The sequence below is a fragment of the Moschus berezovskii genome, chromosome X (genome assembly GCF_049115385.1).
Source record: "Moschus berezovskii isolate FMDL1 chromosome X, NW_MosBer_1.0, whole genome shotgun sequence".
Taxonomy (NCBI): Eukaryota; Metazoa; Chordata; class Mammalia; order Artiodactyla; family Moschidae; genus Moschus; species Moschus berezovskii.
The window spans coordinates 27,212,578-27,237,631 of NC_142488.1; the positions used below are offsets into that span (position 1 = coordinate 27,212,578).

The following is a 25,054-nucleotide window of genomic DNA, read 5'->3' on the forward strand; positions in this document are numbered from 1 at the left end:
TGAGATAATTAACTGCAACTTCATTAGCATCTACAAAGACAAGCTTCCTTATTAGAAGTGAAGAAGACAAGGGCATGATATAATTTAATTAAGATAGCATCAATCCATGACCAAATTTGAAGCACAAATGCTGTAGGTTTTTTCATATCAGATGCATCTAAAATTTTTTCTTTCATGTGTGTGTATGTTTGTGTGGGGTTTTTTTGTTTCATTTTGCTTTATATTTTAGAATCCTCAAGGAGCATCTTGGGGAACAGGAAGTTTCCATCTCATTAATTGTGGACTCTGTAGAAGAAGGTGACTTGGGAAATTACTCCTGTTATGTTGAAAATGGAAATGGACGTCGGCACGCCAGTGTTCTCCTTCACAAACGGGGTGAGTGTAACCTTCTAAGTTTGAGTCGTTGACTTAACCTTTAATGAAAGTGAAATAATTGGAAGGTAAAAAGAAATTTTTTTTTCATGAATTTATCCCAAATAAAACAATTACATTAGCAGTAAGGCCATCAAAGCCAATAGCACAGTGGATGGGTGACTAGCTCAGGCACTGGAGTCAAATTTAGATATTCAAATTCCTTTTTCTTCCCCTCCCTCAAGCTGTGCCATTAGGTATGCAGGATCTTAGTTCCCCAACCAGGGATCAAACCTGTGCCCCCTACAATCAAAGTGGGGTGTCTTAACCATTGGATCACCAGGGAAGTCCCACTTTCTCTGTTTTGATATCAGCTATATAACCTTAGGTGGAGAAGGCACTGGCAACCCACTCCAGTACTCTTGCCTGGAAAATCCCATGGGCGGAGGAGCCTGGTAGGCTGCAGTCCATGGGGTCGCTAAGAGTCGAACACGAGTGCAGCAACTTAGCAGCAGCAGCAGCATATAACCTTGGGAATGATATCTAACGTCCTTAAGCTTCAGGTCCCTGATAATATGGAATGGGAAAAATAATAATATCAAATCTTAGTGGATTTTACAAGTGAAAGAAAACACTAAGTGTGAAGAGCTTGGCATAAAGCCTATGCACAGGAAGTATTTAGTTAAATGCTATTAATAATATTAGAAGTAAGCAAACCAATTAAAAATACCCAGAGAGTTTTAAGTCAAAGATTATGCTCTTAATTGAAAGGTTGTTCCTTGAGTGTACAAATTACATCCAATGGATTCCCCATTTTACTTCATTTTTATTTTTTTTCTGCCTTAGGTAACTTTTACATGTGTAATATCCTCCCATGATTAATAATAATTCACTAGTGAATTATTTTTCAATTATTATTCATCATTAACAATTTAAGTAAGGTATGTTTTTGTTGAGTGTAACATCGGCTACAATAAATCTGATTCCAAAGCAACCCCAATACCTTACACACAGGGTTAAAATATATATAAATATGTATTGAATTGTTTGAAATTATAGACGATTGTAAAATTTGAGCCATGCATGCCTTTTTGTTGGTGAATTTTTTTCATGTACATTACAAGAGAAAAAATTTTTTTTCTACATTATGCTAAGTGAAAACATTCTCTTACTCGGCAAATTTACAATGATTTTAATATCAAAGCACATGTTTCATCCTAAACTCTTTGAGGTTGGAAAAGAAAGAGAATGCCAAAGACTTTATTGGACAATAGATTCCCTTTGAATAATGTTACTGAAAGCTATTAAAATAGACACCTCTGTTGTCAAGGTGACTGTAATATTCAAATAGTTTACTTTTGGAGAGATGTTAATGGAGGGAAAAGATAAGCAGCAGCTAGTAAGCAGTCTGACGGTTGTCAGTCAATGAAGGGACTTAGATTAGAAATATTACACATATAAAAGGATAGAAATATTCCCAGGGTTGGGAGTAGCCTAGATGTTGTATAATTGAACTATTCCGTAACATCTTCCCTAGTGATCTGTCAGCTTATACGTTCCTCCTCCAGGAAGCCAGCTCTATCTTTGGAAAAACCTAACAATTAGAAAACATTCCTATTTCACTGTCTATCTACCCCATGACCCCGTGTTTAATCTCTCTTCCCCAAAATAGCCCTTCAAAAGCTTGATGACAGTCCCCATAATCCTTCTGGGCCTTCACTTCCATAGATTCAGCTCCTTTAGTTCCTTTTATTCATTCTTCTTTTATGTGGATAAAATACTTTCACCATTCTGATCACTCTTTTGAATTGAAGTCTAATTACAGAGTCTGAATTATTCTTCAAGAAGGAAGGTAATAGAGAAAAGATAGAGGGTTCATCTAAAAATCTGTTGGCTTTAATGACGTTTATTTCTTTTTAGGATAAAGTAGGAGTGACAGTTAAGTAGAGATCATAGGAATAAGGAAGGAAGCTGGATCATTTCCAAGGAGGATACAACTATTAAAGCTCTTATCTAGCAGACAGGCACACAAGAGTCAGGAAGGGTCAAACACCGCCAGGCTATTTTTAGCATGTGTGGCCTAGGGTTAAGTTGCCCATAGCTAAGAAAGCTTCGAGTACTACAAACATAAATGACTGAGAAATCAAGGGAATCGTTTGAAAAAGCTTTTCCAATACTGCCTGATTTCCTAAACATGAAGAAGAAAGTGGTGGGCAGTGTTAGAGCCCTCTTCAATACTTAATCTTCCACAGTGTTTCTCAAATATGTATTTATGCCACCAGCATTTTATCTTCAGTAAAATAAAAGCTAAAGCCAGAAAGTGTCCATCAAGGTCATGTACTCCAAAAGCCCCTCTTAAAGTTAGTGTTCACCTTCCTTTTAAGGGAGCTGCAGCAAATAAGTCATCGATTCACAATGGTAGTCATGCATCTCCTGCCCTGGAGAGGCTTATCAGCATGTGGAATGATCTATCCCAACCATCTGTGGGAAAAAACAACGGACTCTGGTTAACAGATGCCATAACTACAAGTTCCCCAGCCCTGAAAGGTTCAGAAGCTCAAGGAAGGCACAGCACATGGGAGCTGATAGTTTTGATCACAGGGTCCCTGTGAGAGTCAAATTGCTGTCATTCTAGCAATTGTGTAATGACCAGATGACTGGCTGTATTGCTTAGAAGCCTAAAGCTCAGAGAAGAACCAGAAGCTGTTACTGTGAATCATATTCTTCTGTTGTTGACTTATAAATCCCTTAACTATCTTACAGGCCTTCAAAGTCTTTCTTCTTAAAACTTGCATAGAGAGATATGTTAAAGCATTTGATGAATACAGATCTCATAAGTCAGGAATTATCCATTCTTCTGACAAGTAAACTTGCCAGGACGTACCTTTGCCAAAATAACTTAAGTTTTTTTTCCCCTCCACTGTTACTTTTAGTTCAGTATTGTTAGCATAATAAAAATGATGTCAGAACCCTCCAATGGGTGTTGTGGATTCTTTGAGGTATCACCACCTGTATCGGCTGAATTGTCCTTAATGCCAAGACAATACTACAATAAATAGTACAGCTAGGATTGAGCTAGGGTAGATTCTGGGCTAGCCTTTTCTCTTTAAAAAAAAAATCTAATGTCCACAAAAACTGGCTGAAAATTTACTAGGAAATTTGACTTTTGCTTGAGAATATTCAGGGTTGTTGATTCCTACAGCCAGGTAAGGTACTGGGACAGTTAGGGTCATGTCACATGCTCTACAGAGAATGAGGTCATAGAATAAAACAATGGCCAATGGGCCACATTAGTGTATGACTGCCTTGTACCATATTCCTCACTCTAGTCTCTGGCCTGAGAAGCTTGAGAGTTAGATCCTTGTCCCAAAAAGAACCAAAGCAAAGAGTAGATACATTTCCAACTGTGTTATCTCTTGCTTCCACTGTTGCCTGTTGAACTGAATTCCCTATGTAAGCCTCTGAACATTTTACCCAGATGCCTTTGCTTAGGTTTCTAATCCCTGCTCCCCAATTTGACCATGCATCCAACACTGACTTTCAGCTTCCCTCCAAAACCCCAATCTTTTATTTGCCCATCATTTGTATGTTTTCCATGTCTCTAATACAAGCAATTCTCCAGACAGATACTCAGCATCATTGTGCTTTGGCCTAGCCACTCTTGCACTCAACAGGCCATCCTAAGTTTCTTTTTCATTCTCTGAGTTCCTTGTCCACACTCTAATTCTGGATGACTTCACAGTATGGACGTGTTTACTCTCTGGACAAAGCAGTTTAATATTTAAGGGTGTGGACTCTGGAGTAAGGCTGTCTGTGCAAAACCCACTCTCTGCATACTAACTGTTCTATCTTGGACAAATCCCATACTCTCTGTAAGCCTCAAATTTCTCTTGTATAAAATGGGGAATAATGATAGTACTTTCCATATAGAGCAGCTATGAGGAATAAACTTAATATGTATCACAGTGTCTGACATATTTATCACTATGTTAGCAGCTATTACATGATTTTTCTGCTCCAACTATGTGATAATCTGGATAATTTAGGATGCAGCAATAACATGTCTCATTAAAAATTCCCTCACATCTAATTTATCTTTCATTAAAATGGTCAGCTTTAGCACTGGCAGTTTTGCTCTGTTGATTCTATATTTTTCCTTATAATAGATTTACTTTAGTTTGAATGTGCTGTCCTACGGGCGATCTTCATTAATTTATTCATGCATTTAATGGCAATTGTTAAGAACCTACTATGTGCCTGGCACTCATAAAATTAAACGATCAGGAAATCAGAACCAATATAATTTGAAATGCCATCATCTGCTTTTTAAACTACTTTGATATTAAGCATTTCTAATGTAGAATTGTGCTTCTAGGGGACGTTTGGCTTTGAAGCTGTCACATAAAGGGAATGTAAATTAACAGTCCTGTTGTGAATTGTTGTTTAGATATCTTGATTACAATAATATGGCAATTAATTCATCATGAAGTAGTTTGGAAACTGGCAAAGTATCTGTCTCAGAGACTAGCACTAGTTAATAATGATAAACATCTAGTTTTCCTCTATTCCTCCTCAAACCCATTTTAACTCTTGGATGAGAAATCTCCCTCCCTTTCCCTCTCTCCCTCCCTCTGAAGAGTGTGTGTGTTAAATCACTTCAGTCCTGTCCCACTCTTTGTGACCCTATGGACTGTAGCCCACCAGGCTCCTCTGCCCATAGGATTTCCCAGGCAAGAATATGGGAGTGGGTTGCCATTTCTTCCTCCAGAGGATCTTCCTGACCCAGGGATCAAACCCACGTTTTCTGCATTGGCAGGCAGTGTCTTTACCACTGAACCACCTGGGAAGCTCAAATTTTAGCTCCTTACTACAGGAAATACTTGTTTTTAGAAGGTATGTGTGTGTTAGTCGCTCAGTCATGGCCAACTCTTTGCGACCCCATGGACTGTACCACCAGGCTCCTCTGTCAATGGAATTCTCCAGGTGAGAATATTGGAGTGGGTAGCCATTCCCTTCTCCAGGGGATCTTCCCGACTCAGGGATCGAACCCAGGTCTCCTGCATTGTAGGCAGATTCTTTACCATCTCAGGTACCAGGGAAGCCCCCGCAAAGAGTGAAATCCATGGGAATTAGACTTGCTCTCTAACTCCCTAGTCCTTGGAATATCTTCAGTAACATAATTAACATGCACATCATTTAGGATGCATTGTTTTAAAGCCAGATGAATTTAGACCCAATGCACTCCTTATCCCTTCTTATAATGGATCACTTTTGTAATATGTGCCACCATCCTTGTTAGTATTTATCGCGTGCATTTATTTTCTGCAAGATACAGGAAGACAATAGAACTGTGTAAAGCTCTTTTGGGGGTCATCCTTTAACATCTTTGACCACTGATTTCAGAATATAGAAAAGCCAAACTTTGCCCAGACATCAAAACCTCCTACTTCTCTATATGGCTGCATCTTCCTAAAAAGACCATTAAAAACGGAGTTGTTGTTCAGTCACTAATTCATATCTAATTCTTTGTGACCCCATGGACTTCAGCACACCAGGCTTTCCAGTCCTTCACTGGGCATACACATGAGAGTCATTTTTTTTGAGTTGTTGCTGTTGGGAAGGAAAAATACTTTTCCCTCTACCCTTCTAGGTTCTTGGCTATATAAGATAGATTAACGGGAGAAAACCAAACATAAATTTACTAACATATCTTCCTCCTAAATACATGTGGAATAGCCAGGAAAACTGAGTAGCCCTCTGAAATGGCCCAAGACAGCACCTTCAATACCATCTCCAGGAAAGACAAAAGAAGAGTTCGGGAGCATGGCAGTCCAGTTATGGGAGGTGACCAAGAAAAGCACAGTAAGGATGGACATGGTTATTATACAGATATAAGCCTCTGCCTTCTCCATTGATGAGTTTCTGGAGATTGAAAGTCATCCTCTTCCTGGTACAGGAAGGGAAACACCCTTACAAGGGAAGATTTCTTTTATGAAGATTTTATAAAGGGAAGATTTCTTTCATAAAGATCTCTTACAAAGAGTAACTTCTACTGGATTTTTAGAGCTTCTCCTGTGTCTGCTGTTTCTTAAAAATGATCAGCCTTAAATTATCTTTATACCAAAGAGACATATTTTGAGAGGTCATATGTTATCCCTCTTCTTTGCTTATGCAATACCAAAACATTAAAGAACTTTATTTATGTCACTGCAGCATCTCCAAATGAGAGCCATCAAGTTTAACAGATTCTCTCTTTGGATAAGATCTGGCAGTCAAAGTTTTATTCTACCCTGTAACATTTTTCTTGCTTCTCTGCTCCTCAATTATATAAGACATGTAAGCTGACCCCAGTTGTTTTTATCTTCTTCTTCTTGATAACTAACACCAAAGCAAAGAAACAAGCAAAAACTACATCGGAGCCTATTATGAATGCCAGGAGACCAAACTGTCTGGTATTAGAGACTTTCGTGCCGCTGAATTTCTTGATATGGACATCCCAACAAGGTTATTTGACAGCCACCAAAATTACAGGCATGAAAACTAAACTTCTGAGCTATTTCCTAAATATAGAATATATGATTTAAGTGAAGTTAACTCCAAGTTATTTTTGCCTCAGCTGTGAAATATCTTTTCAAAGGTCTGTCGATCGCAGTTTTTCCTGATCAGCTACAGCATGGATATTTGTTATATAGTATAGTTTTGCCGTTCAGTCATTTTGGTTATTCAGTTTTCCTAAATGTGAATTGGAATATCCAAGCAGCATCTTTGTTAGGAAAGAAAGGACCACTCTTAGCTGATGATTAGCATATTTCTCAAGTAATGAATAAAAAGGGAATGATCTTGGATAAAACAAGTCCTTCCATTTTTATTATTCCTGTTGAATTAATCATGTGGTTCAAAGCTCTTAGTATTTAATTTATATATGGATGCAGTCATTGGAGGGCTTCCCTAGTGACTTAGACGGTAAAGAATATGCCTGCAACACAGGAGAGCCAGGTTCGATCCCTGCGTTGGGAAGATTCCCAGGAGAAGGGAATGACTATCCACTCCAGTATTCTTGCCTGGAGAATTCCCATGGACAGAAGAGCCTGGCGGGCTACAGTCCAAGGGGTCACAAAGAGTTGGACATGACTGAGCGACTAACACTTCACTTCCCTTCATAGTCATTGGAAGTCTTTATTTTGTTTGTTTTCCTAACTATACATTAAATTCTGAATAAAGATCTTTAACTTGTACTTCTCTCTTGTATCTTCAACTTGTACATCATCACAGAAATGTGATGAATGGAATGGTTACCTTTCAGTAAGGAATCTCCAGATTGAACTTTTAAATGTCTCTCGAGGTGAGGAAGCCCAGCAAAGGACTTGCCATCATGCTTGCCTGTAATATTTATAGTTTTGTGTGAATTACTCTCCATATGAGGTCTCCAAAATATCCTAAAGTTTCTGCACCTGCAGGAAATGACCTTCTTTACTCACCTGGTAAGGCTAATGGGAACACTGTAGCAAGGTGCCAAGCTGTTTTTCCAAAGGGCTTTGTCAGCTCCACAAAGACAACCTTAGTTCCTTAAAGCTGTCTAGTCATATCTGAGTCTATACTTGTCTATCTCAAATAGGACATTCCAGTCAAAACCTTGGTAATATAACAAGTTTCCAGTTGCATCCTCTTCTAAGGAGAAGAAATTTTATTTAACTTATGTAAATATAATTATAATGGGCTTCCCTGGTTCTTAATCTTCCCTGGTGGCTCAGAGGTTAAAGCATCTGCCTCCAATGCGGGAGACCTGGGTTCGATCCCTGGGTCGGGAAGATCCCCTGGAGAAGGAAACGGTAACCCACTCCAGTATTCTTGCCTGGAGAATCCCATGGACGGAGAAGCCTGGTAGGCTACAGTCCATGGGGTCGCAAAGAGTCGGACACGACTGATCGACAGAACAGACCATCCCTGGTTCTTAGGTGGTAAAGAATACACCTGCCAATGCAGGAGACATAGATTCAATCACTGGGTTGGGAAGATCCCCTGGAGACCCACTCCAGTATTCTGCCTGGAAAATCCCACGGACAGAGGAACCTGGTGGGCTACAGTACATGGGGTTGCAAACAGTCAGACATGACTTAGCAACTAAACAAGAACAAAATATAACTATAATGCCCTTAAAATAAGAGTATTCACCATGAGTTTCTGAATTCTGGAGGGATCCTGCAGGGAGAAAAATATATGTTTCAGTTCTGCTTACAATAATATAATTTACTGAATTACTGTAAGTCATGGTGTAAGATCAAAGATTTTCTTATATCCGGAAAACAAAGATTAAAAAGGCAGTAATATTTCAGACAAAAGAGTCCTAAAGTTATAATCATATTCATCAGTTTGTTCAGTCCCATGTGATTAATTCTTGTTGATCTTATCTTCTGTTAGCAGTTTTGTAAAGCCATTAGTTTTTCCATTCAGTTCAGGTCAGTTCAGTCAGTCAGTCATGTCCAACTCTTTGCGACCCCATGAATCACAGCATACCAGGCCTCCCTGTCCATCACCAACTCCCGGAGTTCACTCAAACTCATGTCCATCGAGTCGGTGATGCCATCCAGCCATCTCATTCTCTGTCATCTCCTTCTCCTCCTGCCCCCAAACCCTCCCAGCATCAGAGTCTTTTCCAGTGAGTCAACTCTTCACATGAGGTGGCCAAAGTATTGGAGTTTCAGCTTTAGCATCAGTCCTTCCAATGAACACCCAGGACTGATCTCCTTTAGAATGGACGGGTTGGATCTCCTTGCAGTCCAAGGGACTCTCAAGAGTCTTCTCCAACACCACAGTTCAAAAGCATGAATTCTTCGGCAATCAGCTTTCTTCACAGTCCAACTCTCACATCCATACATGACCACAGGAAAAACCATAGCCTTGACTAGATGGACCTTGGTTGGCAAAGTAATGTCTCTGCTTTTTAATATGCTATCTAGGTTGGTCATAACTTTCCTTCCAAGGAGTAAGCGTCTTTTAATTCCATGGCTGCAATCAGCATCTGCAGTGATTTTGGAGCCCAAAATATAAAGTCTGACCCTGTTTCCACTGTTTCCCCATCTATTTTGCCATGGAGTGATAGGACCAGACGCCACGATCTTAATTTTCTGAATGTGGAGCTTCAAGCCAACATTGCCTTGAGAACCCCATGAACAGTATGAAAAGGCAAAATGATAGGATACTGAATGAGGAATTCCCCAGGTTGGTAGGTGCCCAGTATGCTACTGGAGATCAGTGGAGAAATAACTCCAGAAAGAATGAAGAGATGGAGCAAAAGCAAAAACAATACCCAGTTGTGGATGTGACTGGTGATAGAAGCAAGGTCCAATGCTGTAAAGAGCAATATTGCATAGGAACCTGGAATGTTAGGTCCATGAATCAAGGCAAATTGGAAGTGGTCAAACAGGAGATGGCAAGAGTGAACGTCGACATTCTAGGAATCAGTGAACTAAAATGGACTGGAATGGGTGAATTTAACTCAGATGACCATTATATCTACTACTGTGGGCAGGAATCCCTTAGAAGAAATGGAGTAGCCATCATGGTCAACAAAAGAGTCCGAAATGCAGTACTTGGATGCAATCTCAAAAACGACAGAATGATCTCTGTTTGTTTCCAAGACAAACCATTCAATATTACAGTAATCCAAGCCTACGTCCCAACCAATAATGCTGAAGAAGCCAAAGTTGAACAGTTCTATGAAGACCTACAAGACCTTTTAGAACTAACGCCCAAAAAAGATGTCCTTTTCATTATAGGGGACTGGAATGCAAAAGTAGGAAGTCAAGAAACACCTGGAGTAACAGTCAAATTTGGCCTTGGAGCACGGAATGAAGCAGGGCAAAGGCTAATAGAGTTTTGCCAAGAGAACTCACTGGTCATAGCAAACACCCTCTTCCAACAACACAGGAGAAGACTCTACACATGGACATCACCAGATGGTCAACACCGAAATCAGACTGATTATATTCTTTGCAGCCAAAGGTGGAGAAGCTCTATACAGTTAGCAAAAACAAGACCAGGAGCTGACTGTGGCTCAGATCATGAACTCCTTATTGCCAAATTCAGACTTAAATTGAACAAAGTAGGGAAAACCATTAGACCATTCAGATATGACCTAAATCAAATCCCTTACAATTGTACAGTGTAAGTGAGAAATAGATTCAAGGGATTAGATCTGATAGAGTGCCTGATGAACTACGGACAGAGGTTCGTGACATTGTATGGGAGGCAGTGATCAAGGCCATCCCCAAGAAAAACAAGTGCAAAAAGGCAAAATGGCTATCTGAGGAGGCCTTACAAATAGCTGAGAACAAAAAATGAAGAGAAACTAAAGGCAAAGGAGAAAAGGAAAGATATACCCATTTGAATACAGAGTTCCAAAGAATAGCAAAGAGAGATAAGAAAGCCTTCCTCAGTGATCAATGCAAAAAATAGAGGAATATAACAGAATGGGAAAGACTAGAGAGCTCTTCAAGAAACTCAGAGATACCAAGGGAACATTTCATGCAAAGATGGGCTCAATAAAGGATAGAAATGGTATGGACCTAACAGAAGCAGAAGATATTAAGAAGAGCTGGAAAGAATGCACAGAAGAACTATACAAAAAATATCTACATGAACCAGATAACCACAATGGTGTGATCCTTCACCTAGAGCCAGACATCCTGGAATGCAAAGTCAAGTGGGTCTTAGAAAGCACCACTATGAACAAAGCTGGTGGAAGTGGTGGAATTCCAGCTGAGCTATTTCAAATCCTAAAAGATGGTGCTGTGCAAGTGCTGCACTCAACATGCCAGCAAATCTGGAAAACTCAGAAGTGGCCACAGGACTGGAAAAGGGCAGTTTTCATTCCAATCCCAAAGAAAAGCAATGCCAAAGAATGTTCAAACTACCACACAATTACACTCATCTCACATGCTAGCAATGTAATGCTCAAAATTCTCCAATCCAGGCTTCAACAGTACGTGAACCGTGAACTTCCAGATGTTCAAGCTGGATTTAGAAAAGGCAGAGGAACCAGAGATCAAATTGCCAACATTTGTTGGATCATAAAAAATGCAGGAGAGTTCCAGAAAAACATCTACTTCTGCTTTATTGACTATGCCAAAGCCTTTGACTTTGTGGATCACAAAAGACTGTGGGAAATTCTTCAAAAGATGGGAATACCAGACCACCTGACCTGCCTCCTGAGAAAACCTCTATGCAGGTCAAGAAGCAACAGTTAGAACTGGACATGGAACAACAGACTGGTTCCAAATAAGAAAAGGAGTACATCAAGGCTGTATATTTTCACCCGGCTTATTTAACTTCTATGCAGAGTAGTACATCATGAAAATGCTGGGCTGGATGAAGCACAAGCTGGAATCAAGATTGCCGGGAGAAATATCAATAACCTCAGATATGCAGATGACACCATCCTTATGGCAGAAAGCGAGGAGGAACTGAAGAGCCTCTTGATGAAAGTGAAAGAGAAGAGTGAAAAAGTTGACTTAAAGCTCAACATTCAGAAAACTAAGATTATGGCATCTCGACTCTGTGGACATGAGTTTGAGTGTACTCCGGGAGTTGGTGATGGACAGGGAGGCCTGGCGTGCTGTGATTCATGGGGTTGCGGAGAGTCGGACACGACTGAGCGACTGAAATGAACTGAACTGAACTGAACTGAACTGAGTCCCATCACTTCATGGCAAATAGATGGGGAAACAATTAAAACAGTGACAGACTACTTTTTTGTGCTCCAAAATCACTGCAGATAGTGACTGTAGCCAATTAAAATTTCAAAACTAAAGAAAAAATAAAAACTTAAAAAAATAATAAAAATTAAAATGCAAAAAAAAAAAAAAACATAAAAGACGCTTGCTCCTTGGAAGAATAACTATGACCAACCTACACAACATATTAAAAAGCAGAGATATTACTTTGCCAACAAAGGTCCATCTAGTGAAAGCTATGGTCTTTCCAGTGGTCATGTATGGATGTGAGATGGACCATAAATGAAGCTGGAATCGATGCTTTTGAACTGTGGTGTTAGAGAAGAACCTTGAGAGTCCCTTGGACTGCAAGGAGATCCAACCTGTCCATCCTAAAGGAAATTAGTCCTGAATATTCACTGGAAGGACTGATGCTGAAGTTGAATCTCCAATATTTGGCCACCTAATGTGAAGAACTGACTCCTTAGGAAAGACCTTGATGTTGGGAAAGATTGAAGGCAGGAGAAAAAGGGGAGGACAGAGGATGAGATGGTTTGATGGCATCACTGACTTGATGGACATGAGTTTGAGCTAGCTCCGGGAGTTAGTAATGGACAGGGAAGCCTGGCATGCTGCAGTCCATGGGGTCGCAAAGAGTCAGACACGATTGAGCACCTGAACTGAACTGTAGGATCTTCTTGAAGTTGAAGTTTTGCTTTGTTTTGCTTTGTTTACAGTGTTACTCTGTAACACTGTTATTTCCTGTAAATGACAAAAGACTTAAAATGGCATGGTTAAAGATCTGCGTCATATGATGCAGTTGAAGAGGAAATTTGGTTATTTCTGTGACACATAAACTTTTAAAATAATAACTAGAATTATGACTAATAACATTGTATAAGGACATATATGAATTTTACAAATTTTATAAATTTCTTGAGCACTTATATTAATAACGTTTCCCCATATAATATAACCTAAGAACATTTATCATCACTTATTTGATAATGCCTCCCATGAAATTTAGCACACTCAATAAGCCTAATTATTTTCATATCTGTCTTTTATTAGGAGAGAAAGCGAATATTTTGCTGTATTCCAGGGGCTTTTGGAAAGCCCCCAAATTATTTCCAGGTCAATAAGATTTCATTTGAATTTGATTTGAGGGAAGTTCGTCAAAAAGTTCAAAAGATTTTAAAACACTTTTTCAAACAGGGTCATAGGTCACCATGAAGCTAGAGTTAGTTATCTATTTAATTAAAATGGCAAAGACTTCACAAGCAAATACAGAAAGTTAGATAGTTAGCTCTTGTAAATATTGAACAATCTCAGTTTTTTTCCTAAATAGTCAAAGATCTGATGGAGATAAGATTGAATTTTTATTTTTATAGGCAGATGGCATTAATGACAAAGAAAATCTCTGTTTACAACTGCTTATTAAAAGCAAAACGAGAAGGGGGCAGCAGAGCATGAGATGGTTAGATAGCATCACTGACTCAATGGACTTGAATTCGAGCAAACTCTGGGAGATAATGGAGGACAGAGGAGACTGGCGTGCTGTATTCCATGGGGTCTCAAAGAGTCAGACACGACTTAGCAACTAAACAACAATAACATCATTTAGAGCAGACAGATAATCTTTAAAAAAAAAAAAAGGAAACAAAAAGCATTATCCTTTTATCCTTTTAACAAAGAGAAAACCCAAATTCTAATTTTGTGCCAGTGTACCTTTGATGCTGAAATTCATTCACATAATTAACTTTATTCCAATCTCAGCCAGATTGATCACACATAAAATTTTTTCCCCAAGATCCCTTCTTCAGAAAATTTCTACAAATTTCTATGTCCAGTTTAGTCTGTCCCTCGATCTCTTTTCTATTTTGAAATAATCAACTGTAGGACAAAAATTGCGTCTCCATACCTCATGCCTTTTCTTACCCAAAAATACATTTTCGTTTCTTTGCACACATCATTTCCCTTATTATCTCTGGCACCCTTAATCGTATTAGCCATATATTAATTAGAAACCTTGATTTCTATTGGAAATAAAGAAATAAACAATTGTGAGCTACATTTGGATTTTGTGGTGTAAAGAATTTATAAATACCTTTGATAATTTGTAGACATATGTGCCCTTTTAAGTAGTGCAGTCTTTCAGTGTAGCATGAGATCTGGTGACTAAAAAACTGAAATTCATCTTTAGTCTCTCTGTACTAGGAAGTCAGAAGTAGATAAAACAATGTATTAATGTTTTATTATTTTATCTTATTCAGAAATGATCTAGATATTTAATGAATCTCTCTCATTTATTTTGAGATAGCAAAACCCTAAGGGTTTAATTTCCCAAAAAGATTTGGGAACCTATTTAACAATCATAAAACAATAATTTTTTAAAAGTTTACCTAAAAGGGTTTATCTCATTTGCATCTCTTTGGTACATTTGTCTTTAATAATCACACTTAGATTCCCCTGAAGGTTTTATGAGACATTAAATCAGTTAACTCTTTTAAGTTATTTTTCTTGTTGACAAATTTTATAACAGAGATAGCATAAACTTATTTGACTTTTAGTAAACCTAGATAGAATAAAAGTATTACACTGAATGCTGATAACTCTAAAGATATACCTGTTTTAATTAAACCAGTAATTTTAAATTTGCTTTTATTGACTGAAGATGAATCTTAGATCACATGAACTTGAGGAACATTTGAGTTAATTACTATTATATTTAGAAATAATATATATATAAGTGCTTACTTTAAATAGACCTTTTTTACAAATTGATTACGGTATTGCCATCTAGAGGTATAAAAATACCCTATCTATAATGTACATACCAGGAAGAATATCCCCACTGGTCAAAAAGTCAAGCTCTCAGGACATAGAACAAATGACACAATAGATGAGGCAAAGAACAGGTTACCATCTTTAGGAGGAAAAGGATCAATAAAGCCAAGAATACTCTGCTGAACTTACCAGAGTTTCTAAGTCCAAGAAACTAACTCCACAAATATTTTCTCTTGCTAAGCTAATTTTATAAAAGAGAAAAAGAACTCTTACCACTCTCGTTTCCAACAGACCCACAGGTAGAGATCTGGGAGACCAAATGACATGGTAAGAACTCTTAACTTTGGCCAGTTTAGTCAGTTATTGAAGAATCTTTTAGCTACAGTATCCTTGGACTTAGTAGTATCCAGCTAGTCAAGTTGAATCCTGCCTGCTACACCAACTGTCATGGAGGAAGAATTTTTTTTCTGTAACTAAGTTCTTTTATGAGACAACTGACATGCGACAGATCAAGTGGAGAAAATCTAAGCAAAAGTTTAATAACATGTATGGGCTTCCCTGGTGGCTAGATGGTAAAGAATCTGCCTGCAATGCAGGAGACCCGGGTTCGATCTCTGAGTCGGGAAGATCCCCTGGAGAAGGGAATGGCTACCCACTCCAGCATTCTTGCCTGGAGAATTCCATGAACAGAGGAGCCTGGGGGGCTACAGTCCTTGGGGTCACAAAGAATCGGACACAACTGAGCAACTAACACTCTCACTATTTTTTACTTCATACATCAGAGAAACACAGGAGAACTGAGTAACTCACCAAAATGACTGAAATCCTCACTTACATACCATCTTCAGCTAAAGATAAACAAGGATATTGGGGGTAGTGGTTTGGAACCTAAAAGGATAGGAAGGCAATTGATGTGGAATTGAAAAGGCAAATGTTTGCTGGGCCAGGCAGAGACCATGGGACACAGAGTAGACTCTGATCTCTAGGCCCTGCTAGGTTCCCCTCACTACACCTAGCCCTTGTTCTTTGCAGATGTCTCTGCTGATAGCTCGATTCTGGGGACAGGCCCTTTACCGAAATTATTGGGTTACCCGAAAAGTTTGTTCAAGTTTGTCCATAAGATGGCACAGAACACCTGAACGAACTTTTTGGCCACCCCAGTATTTTGGGCAACTAAGCTGGAGGAAACAAGAAAAACTTCCTGAGTTTCTTTTTCTTTAAAATAATCACACTAAGTTAATCATCATAACAAAGAGACACTTTTTGGGGTAGCAAAATTTGCTCCTCTATACTCTGGGAGAGTTAACTAGAAGTCCCTAGAGCAATGCTTTACAATCTTCTGCTGTTGTTGTTATCACAATCTTTACAGTTCATAGAAATCACCTAGGAAGTTTGTTTAAAAGTGATTTTTCATGTTATTATTTCTTTAGTCTAAGGTGAACTCAAGATTTGAATTTCGAATAGGTTTCTTATTGGTGCTAATGCTGCTGGTCTGTGGATCACATTTGGAATGCCAAGGTCTTTGCCTAGACAATAGGTCCTCTGACAAACTTGGTAGAATCTAATAGGTGAAAAGCAACTAACTCTCTTGAGTTAACTGTTTCCATGACAGAGAAATGAAAGAGGGGTAGAGCCAGTCAGTGGGATTAATTCTAACTAATTGCCCCATTCTTTTTACATGATCAACACCTTTGAACCTAGTTGAGCATTTGTACATTGCCCTCACATCCCCTCTTAATGAGGTTACTTGCCTCATGTATTCAATGAAATTGTGCTTTATAGAACACGTTTGCTACTCAGAGCAATATCTGAGAGAACAATCTCTTCAACTATTAAATAATTACCCTCTCACAGGAAGAGGGCCTTCATTCTTGGACACAGTTCCTACATATCCCTTTTGAAAAAGGAAATCCACTTAAGAATGTCTCAACAACCTGTATATGGGTATATACATGTATTTCAGCCTATGCAAATAGGCTATATACAGAGTTCAGTCTGTGAAAATAGCAATTACCAAGGAGAAACAAGCTCTATGATGGGCAGTAAATACTGCTGATTTCCTGTTTTAAACACTTGGATTCAGCTGAATCTCAACTATGTGTTGTAAGAAAGGGCAGACAGTATGAAAACTGAACCTCCATGGTCAATGATAGGATTTAAAAAAAGGCAAAGAAGAAATAACCCAGGAACAGAATCTGGATAAACAGACCTGCATGTTTGAAAGTTCAAATCATTTTTTATAGGCATCTGTCTAGCATCTAAAGAGGTTATAAAAATACAGACCTACAGTGAGAGCAGAGGGAATCCACTGGAACTGGGATCTTTGTCTTGGAAAGCAACACACAAGCAGTTTCAACAATATTAATTCAGTTTAAGATATTTGCAAGAAGCCACAGATATCATGAGGCACACAGATTGCCCAATTTCACATATGTGATCAGAGATGGCAAACAGAATACCATCTCCGTGACCACTACCCACCAATACACCACTCACTTCACTTCTCAGAACTACCTTCATGTTCTCATTATTTCTAGGTCAAAACAACCTAGTAACTGACAATTTCTCATATCCTGCTCAAAATCTCACTTCACCGCTAAAAATAATTCATATATTCATATAATGCTATTGCATGAGAAACCAATAACTCATTCCCACTCACTAAATATGTACTAAGTGCCAGCTCTGGGCAAGGCACTGGGTTAGTTTTCCTTAGTAGTTGAGTCACTGCTGCAGGAAGAAGGTCGATCACCATCCTGGGCATTAAAACAATGTTGCTGGGGAGAGGGAGATGGCTGTACCTTTTTATGGCTGTGAATTCTTACGCTCAGTTGAGAAATGGCACAACTGGGTCAAAAATGCAAGGTATAACTTTTAATAAGCAGTTCCCTGTATATCGAACTTTGACAACCAGGTCAGTAAAGTGAGAAATTAGACTTGACACATTAAAAAATGCTAACTGTTCTCTCAGGTCATATAATAGGAAAAAAATGTGTTGATTTCCAATAAATTACCATGGTAACTTGTATTAGATTTTAGTGTTGAGAATTGCATTTGCCATCTGTAAGAAATATGTTAGCTATTTGTCTCTACTTTTAGGGCACATATGCTATTCTTAGCATGTGTTCTGTGAGGAATGATATATCCGGAGGTTGATTTCTCTAAATTACAATTGGGCATTTAAATGCTATTAAAATAGATTTTGTTTGTACTTGACCAAAAGATATCCAGTGGTATATTTAAGAAAGCACAAAATGGTCATTTTAAAGATCACCCAAGAGTCATTATGATGAATTAGAGTTTGATATGAATGAAAATTGACTGGAAAATTGTGAACTGTGATGGAAAAACAGTTACTTGAGAGTGTTTTGTTTTTGAGTCTTTTGTGTGACCTAGAGCAAGTCTCTTTATGTCATTCTAATTGTCTTTAAACCACAGTGCAGTAATCTTGTAAGAACATATTAAACCCTGGGTGACTAATAGTATATATTAGCCCATTCATCAGATTTTGCAGGTTCTCAGAGTTTTGTGTCATTGTACCTCAACTTTCAAATCTTGAAAGTGGGATGGAACAGTTGTTCTTCCCAGGAGAACAACTTTGGTTACAGTTTTAACTGTTTGTAAAGTTGATTCACATCTTTAGATGACAAGTTTCTCTAACGGCAGAATAGAAATTAGAATTCCTTAAGATATGTGACTGCAAGTACTGACTAGTAACGGTGACCAAATTCACGGAAACTAAAATGGAAGAGGCCATTATCAAAACCTGAAGAATGATACTTAAATTACTTGACTTAAATCAGTTTGGAATTCTAATTCTAGTATGAAATATAAAATGAATATGACTTGAAAGCACATTTATACTATTTCACCATTTCCAGATAATGACTCACAACTGCTCAGGTGCATTTCTAATTCTCCCCAAGTGAACAAGTGTGTCTATATTATCTAAATATATCACTATTGAAAGTAGCTAAAAGGAATACATTAAAGATGTCACAACAAAATTCCATATTGGCTGTCTTCCTGGGCAAACTAATGTCAGTGGCAACTCAATAGTACCATAAAAGTTAATAATATTAGAATATATTTTCAACTTGCCATGTGGCATTCGGGATCTTCCTCCTTCAACCAAAGATGAAACCCACACCCCCTGCAACAGAAGCACAGAGTCTTAAACACTGGACCACCAGGGAAGTCCCTCAAGTTTTAACTATTCACAAACCAGGTTAGTTTGCTTTTTGGTAAAACAATGCAATTAGATTAAATGTAACTTGAAATCCATATTTTCTCTAAAATTGGATTATGTTTTAATCTACTTTTTCAGGGGATATTTGTAAACTGTTGCAAAAAATGATTATTTTGTATACAGAGGAAAGCTCCATGGTAGAGTTAAATAATTCCTGCTTGACTTGCCTTCCTGAATCAAGCATCTATAAATGATGATTGCGTAGATAGGTGAATGAAAAATTAATTAGGATAAAGAGTTTACCATGAGGACCCTCGGCAAAATACAGATTATAAACCACCATGGACAACTCTATTCCAAAGTGTCCAGAGTAAAAGGCAAAATATAAACTTTTTGGAAGTATTAGCATTTAAAGCTATAGGTCACTTGCCTCTGTTAAGTTCACTCGACATCTAACACATTAGAAAGAGCTTCATTAAAAAATTGTAACTGCAGTAGTAATAGTGGTTATCTCTGGGTGGTCTGATTCCATGTGACCTTTAATTTCGTTTTCTTATTGTTATATGGTTTTCAAATTTTTTACAATAAGCGTATTTTATAGTCAGGAAAAAAGGTGAGAAAAATATCTATTGCTACAGTCTCGAGTATTCAAAATGCTTATAGGAAATCTACCAGTAATCTGTTTTCTATAATATCAAATTATTTCCACATTTTAAAAGTATATTAAAGTCTGTTTCCTTGAATGTACTCTTGCTTCTCCTTTGTATCTGTCTATATTAGAAAACATTGCATATTGGGGGACACCCTGACTTCTGCATTTTCTCAAACCGCTAATTTTCACACACCAAAAACCACTATGAAGAGTGAGACAATAAGATAAGGCCTTACTCTGTGTGAAGCAGAGCAGTGTTATTGCTGTTTTGGTGAAAGAGAATTCATTATGGAAGATGGGCTCTTCATATATCCTGACAACACAGGCCACTGAAAGATATAAGAAACCCACCTTATTCTCAACTTTGTTGTGGCTTAAGGAACCTTAGGAGGAATCAAGGAATGGTAGGTCCTGCTATTGGTAGTTCCCAAGGCATGTCTATTCCTTCATAGAGTGCTGATGGGAGGAAAAAAAATACTTAAATGTTGATAAATTCTTGATTAGTATCTCTTTACAAAATGAGAAAGAGAAAGCAAACTTACCACTATTTTCCTCAGCATTTTTATGTTTTCATAAAACAGAGTGGTCAAAAAAGATTCAACAGGGTTAAGAAATGGATTTTTCTGCTACTTCCATTGAAGAAACTGACTCAGCATGTGGTTTGATTATTATTTTTACCTTAATAGTTTCTAGCTCTGTGGAATCAACAAGATTTTGAATGAAACTTGCCTTGTGAGACAAACACATTTTATTGTAATGCTTTCAATAATTAAGAAATATGTTAAAAATCCTAAAAAAGAAATCCTAAAGGGAAAAAATTATAACAACATAGAATTCTGAAGTTTATCAAAACATCCCTTTTTGTCTATTGCAGTTCAATTCATTTCTACATGTGTAATATATTTTATAAATCTATTCTTAACAACTCAATATACTGAATATACTGCAAATCATCATACAGATTTATTATTTAGAAGAGTTCAGTGTTTCTGTTGAAAACATGGTTCCTTCTATTGGTTATCTAAGCAGTCCAGATGTTCTGGGTCCTTTGGTCAATCCAAAGCAATCCCAGTGGAAGACCAAATTCTTCTAAATGTGACAGTATATCCTCTGGTGGAGGGTTGTGCCCAGGATAAACACTGCAGCCCTTAACACAAAGGAGTTAAATGGCAACGCCACCTTCACTCTGACAGTTTTCTCTCCAGAGATGTTTTGTAACACTCCATCTGTGACTGTCTATTTGTATGACACGTTGAAAGGAAATTACTAGTAGAGGTAAAGCAAATACTTTTTCTTCTCAGAGATTTTCTTTTAGGCACCAGTGAAGTTTGACACCTTGATGGACAATGGCCATGTCTTTTCTAAGCTGGTCACCTGAGGCCCATTTTGTTGTTCGTTATAGCAGAATCTTCTTTCATCTGGTTTCTCCCCATCACGCTAAGTCCTACACAATCTAAAATGAAGGGGGCCCCATCTGAATATTTGGTATGTTTCTGTGTGTGCAAATACATGGTAGTCTGTGCACAGCCCACCTTATGGTCTCTGGATTGACCTGTTTCAAACAGTGCTTTTAGAATCCAAAGGGGAAATGTTTTCAGCGACAAAGCTCTGTCTGTGTTAGTAAGACCACATGGTACACTTTGAAAATATATGTCAATTTTCCACTGGGGAGAATCATTGTCCTATTTTTCTGACCTAATTTTAAGAAACCTGACTTAACTGACACCATGAATCCTTCAAACAAATATTTATTTTCAAGGTACATGCTAGGTGCTTGGAAAAGAAAAAAAAGATAAACAATATATACCAGCTGAGAAATCAGAGCATAAATTTGCTGACCATCACCCATCATACCACATACTTGCTTTCCCTGTTCTCCACACTCAACCTTGCCAAACTCGTTTGCAGCCTCTGTCCTGCAGTGTGCAGTGTCTGATCTCTGTCTCTAAAAACCCCCAACAGAAACACATCATGCATACACAAAGCACCCTGAGTGAGATGCTCATCTGGTCCTTGATTATTCTTCTTACGGTAGAGCATTTCTCAGTTCAGTTCAGTTCAGTTCAGTCACTCAGTCGTGTCCTACTCTCCGCGACCCCATGAATCACAGCACTCCAGGCCTCCCTATCCATCACCAACTCCCTGAGTTCACTCAAACTCATGTCCACAGAGTCGGTGATACCATCCAGCCATCTCATTCTCGGTCATCCCCTTCTCCTCCCGACCCCAACCTTTCCCAGCATCAGAGTCTTTTCCAGTGAGTCAACTCGTCACATGAGGTGGCCAAAGTATTGCAGTTTCAGCTTTAGCATCAGTCCTTCCAATGAACACCCAGGATCGATCTACCCCTATATAAAAGGCCTAGCAGAGAGACAGTTCAGTTCAGTTCAGTCGCTCAGTCGTGTCCGACTCTCCGCGACCCCAAAGATTAGCTTTTTAATTTTTTAAAAAATATTTTTTAGTTTTTTAACTAAAAGACTCTACCAGAAAACTACTAAAGCTAATCAATGAATACAGTAAAGTTGCAGGATATAAAATCAACACACAGAAATCCCTTGCATTCCTAGACACTAATAATGAGAAAATAGAGAAATTAAGGAAACTATTCCATTCACTGTTGCAATGAAAAGAATAAAATACTTAGGAATATATCTACCTAAAGAAACAAAAGACTTATACATAGAAAACTATAAAACACTGGTGAAAGTAATCAAACAGGACACTCATAGATGGAGAAATATACCACGTTCGTGGATTGGAAGAATAAATATTGTGAAAATGAGTATACTAGCCAAAGTAATTTATACATTCAATGCAATCCCTATCAAGCTACCAATGATATTTTTCACAGAACTAGAACAAATAATCTCACAATTTGTATGGAAATACAAAAAACCTCAAATAGCGAAAAGCAATCTTGAGGAAGAAGAATGGAACTGGGGGAATCAAAATGCCAGACTTCAGGCTCTACTACAAAGCCACAGTCATCAAGACAGTATGGTATTGGCATAAAGACAGAAATATAGATCAATGGAACAAAATAGAAAGCCCAGAGATAAATCCACACACCTATGGACACCTTATCTTCAACAAAGGAGGCAAGAATATAAAATGGAGAAAAGACAGTCTCTTTAACAAGTGGTGCTGGGAAAACTGGTCAGCCACTTGTAAAAGAATGAAACTAGAACACTTCCTAACACCATACACAAAAATAAACTCAAAATGGATTAAATATCTAAATGTAAGACCAGAAACTATAAAACTCCTAGAGGAGAACGTAGGCAAAACACTCTCCGACATAAATCACAGCAGGATCCTCCATGACCCACCTCCCAGAATATTGGAAATAAAAGCAAAAATAAACAAATGGGACCTAATTAACATTAAAAGCTTCTGCACAGCAAAGGAAACTATAAGCAAGGTGAAAAGACAGCCTTCAGAATGGGAGAAAATAATAGCAAAGGAAACAACTGACAGATAATTAATCTCCAAAATATACAAGCAGCTCCTGCAGCTCAATTCCAGAAAAATAAAAGACCCAATCAAAAAATGGGCCAAAGAACTAAACAGACATTTCTCCAAAGAAGACATACAGATGGCCAACAAACACATGAAAAAATGCTCAACATCCCTCATAATCAGAGAAATGCAAATCAAAACCGCAATGAGGTACCATCTCACACCAGTCAGAATGGCTGCTATCCAACAGTCTACAAGCAATAAATGCTGGAGAGGGTGTGGAGAGAAGGGAACCCTCTTACACTGTTGGTGGGAATGCAAACTAGTACAACCACTATGGAGAAAAGTGTGGAGGTTCCTTAAAAAACTGGAAATAGAGCTGCCATACGACCCAGCAATCGCACTCCTGGGCATACACACTGAGGAAACCAGAATTGAAAGAGACACATGTACTCCAATGTTCATCGCAGCACTGTTTATAATTGCGAGGACATGGAAGCAACCGAGATGTCCATCTGCAGACAAATAGATAGGAAAGCTTTGGTACATTTACACAATGGAGTATTACTCAACCATTAAAAAGAATACATTTGAATCAGTTCTAATGAAGTGGATGAAACTGGAGCCTATTATACAGAGTGAAGTAAGCCAGAAAGAAAAACACCAATACAGTATACTAACGCATATATATGGAATTTAGAAAGATGGTAATGATAACCCTGTATACGAGACAGCAAAAGAGACACAGGTGTTCAGAACAGTCTTTGGGACTCTGTGGGAGAGGGCGAGGGTGGGATGATTTGGGAGAATGGCATTGAAACATGTATATTATCATATGTGAAATGAATCACTAGTCCAGGTTCGATGCATGATACAGGATGCTCGGGGCTGGTACACGGGGATGACCCAGAGGGAGGATAAGGCGAGAAGGGAGGTGGGAAGGGGGTTCAAGAAGGGGAACACATGTACACCCGGGGCGGATTCATGTCAATGTATGGCAAAACCAACCAATATAATATTGTAAAGTAATTAGCCTCCAATAAAAAATTTAAAAAAATTAAAAAATCAAAAAGAAAATAAAAATTAAAAAAAAAAACGCAGCATGTGGGAGCCTGTAGTTGCTCGTGAAACTGGTAAAACCTTGTGGCAAGTACTTGGAATGCTATTACTTCCTCTTCCCCATGGACCCATTGCAAACATGGAACTAAGTGTATTAATTAAATAATTTGTTTTCCTCTTAAAAAAATAAAAATGGAAAATAAAACACACAAAAATATAAATAAAAATAATTTTTAGTTTTTAAAAAATATTTCCTTGCATGCCTGACTCTGCAACTACACATCAGCTCCTTCAAGCAAGGAGTATATTCCATCCATCATTTGATCACTAGAACTCAACACACTATACCTGGTACATTTAAAGCACTTAAAGAACAAAAAGAAAGTGAATGAAGGAGTGAGTGAAAAGACAAAAATGAGTAGTAAATAATATAATAATTTCAACAATACAAGATTGATTCCTAAATGCCAAGTGAATTCAAACTCTCCTAGTTCTTTAAGTCTGCAAAGACTATGTATGTTATCATTGGTTTTATAGATGGAAGAATCTTTTTATATCTGTACTATGAAGTTAACCATTTTTTTATAAAATGAAGTTTTATCAAGTTAATAAACTGTGTATTAATAATTATACCTCATCAGTTGCTTGAACCTCATGACACATTGTCTGGAAAAATGGCTCACAGAGATATTATTCCAATTTTAGAGTGGAATACAAAAAAATCTAACTTTTTTTAGAAAATTATACTTGTTCTTAGTCATTCAGTCATTCACTTATTCAACAAATATTCACTGATTTCTTCTATGTGTCAGGTAGATTTCAAGGCAGTTAAGATAGTATCAGTAA

General features: G+C 37.9%; 1 protein-coding gene across 1 annotated transcript in view; it reads left to right on the forward strand.

The window, feature by feature from the left end:
* IL1RAPL1 (interleukin 1 receptor accessory protein like 1) overlaps positions 1 to 25,054 on the forward strand; it is a 712,082-nt gene that overhangs the window by 655,698 nt on the left and 31,330 nt on the right. The window contains exon 7 of the mRNA XM_088834257.1: positions 230 to 375. Within this exon, the coding sequence (XP_088690383.1) occupies positions 230 to 375 (146 nt within the window). The remainder of the gene's footprint in view (positions 1 to 229; positions 376 to 25,054) is intronic.